This window comes from Hydra vulgaris, chromosome 14 (assembly GCF_038396675.1).
Source record: "Hydra vulgaris chromosome 14, alternate assembly HydraT2T_AEP".
Classification (NCBI taxonomy): Eukaryota; Metazoa; Cnidaria; class Hydrozoa; order Anthoathecata; family Hydridae; genus Hydra; species Hydra vulgaris.
Genome location: NC_088933.1, coordinates 2430001 through 2431351, shown reverse-complemented (window position 1 = coordinate 2431351; position 1351 = coordinate 2430001). Strand labels below are relative to the sequence as shown.

General features: G+C 35.2%; 1 protein-coding gene across 1 annotated transcript in view; it reads left to right on the top strand.

The window, feature by feature from the left end:
- The first annotated feature begins 244 nt into the window (after nucleotides 1-244).
- LOC136090820 (E3 SUMO-protein ligase ZBED1-like) overlaps nucleotides 245-1351 on the top strand; it is a 1782-nt gene continuing 675 nt past the window's right edge. Inside the window, exon 1 of the mRNA XM_065817795.1 lies at nucleotides 245-1351. This exon is cut by the window's right edge and continues 675 nt beyond it. Within this exon, the coding sequence (XP_065673867.1) occupies nucleotides 245-1351 (1107 nt within the window).

The window sequence follows — 1351 nt, the reverse complement described above, 5'->3', positions numbered from 1 at the left end:
AATTTGTTTTTGACAAAAACAAATTAAATTTTTAATTAGATTTTTTAATTAAATTTTTTTAAAAATCTAATTAAAAAATTTTAATTAGATTTTAAATATTTCTAATTAGATTTTAAATACAAAAACTTTTTTGTATAAAATGGTGCACTTTTGACTTAATTTCATTAGTTTACCAGTGGAATTTAACTTGACACATATTGTTCATATTGAAAAGAAATATTCTTGCCTCATTTCAACGATCAAAATGTCACCAAGAAAAAACAAAATCTGGAGATATTTTCAAAAAACAAGTGACGGTGCTGAATGCAAAGCGTGCAAAAAGTCTTTGAAAACAAAAGATGGAAACACAAGCGGACTTCATCGTCACCTCGAAAAAAAACACAGCCAAGATTACTTTGAGTATTCTGAAAAAACTGACGACTCTCTTCTTCCTCCTCCTAAGAAGAAACAGCGAACCATGGTCGAAATGCTTGAAACAAAGTCCAAATATGACAAAGAGAATTCCATTCAAAAACAGTTTGACTCTGCAATGCTGGATTACTTTTGCACTGATCTGGCATCCTTTTCAGCAGTCGAAGGAAGAGGTTTCAAGAAATTGTTTGACATTGCAAACCCTAAACTGAGCCTTTATCACAGAACAACATATTCAAGAAAGCTTTCAATTCGGTTAAGAGAAGTTCAAGCTGGAATGAAGAGCATAATAACGGAGATTACGCCAAATCTAAAAAGTGCTGCATTTACTTCTGACCTTTGGACTTCTAGAGCTCAGGACAGCTACATCTCTTGGACTTTTCATGCTATTGACGAAAATTGGAGACAAACAGGTATCTTAATTAAAGGAAAGCTGGATTCTTTCTTAGAAGAACTAAATTTGCCTGCTGATTTGCCAATGTACTGCGTGAACGACCAGGCAAGAAACATGAAATTTGCAGTCAAATTGTCAAAGCGTCTTGACCAATACTTGTGCAACAATCATATCTTGCAATGTGCAGTTCGAGACTCATTTGGAATGACTGCTGGAATGGATGATGCGTTGCAAACATGCAAAGATTTGGCTTCTTTAACTCACCAGTCAACAGTTGCAGCTGAGTTGCTTGAATCAGAATCAGACGCTCAAGGAATTAATTTTAGACAGTTACGCCAATCTGTTGACACAAGATGGAATAGTGAACTGGATTGCATGGCTTCTGTCCTACATCTAAAGAGTGCAATTATCAGCTTATGTGCAAATGAAGATATTTTTTCTTCAAAGACCATCAGTGCATCACAGTGGAAATCAATTGAGGGAGCAGTAGAAATTTTGGCACCACTTAAAGAAGCTACAGAAACGTGGTCGACTGAGTCTATTCCA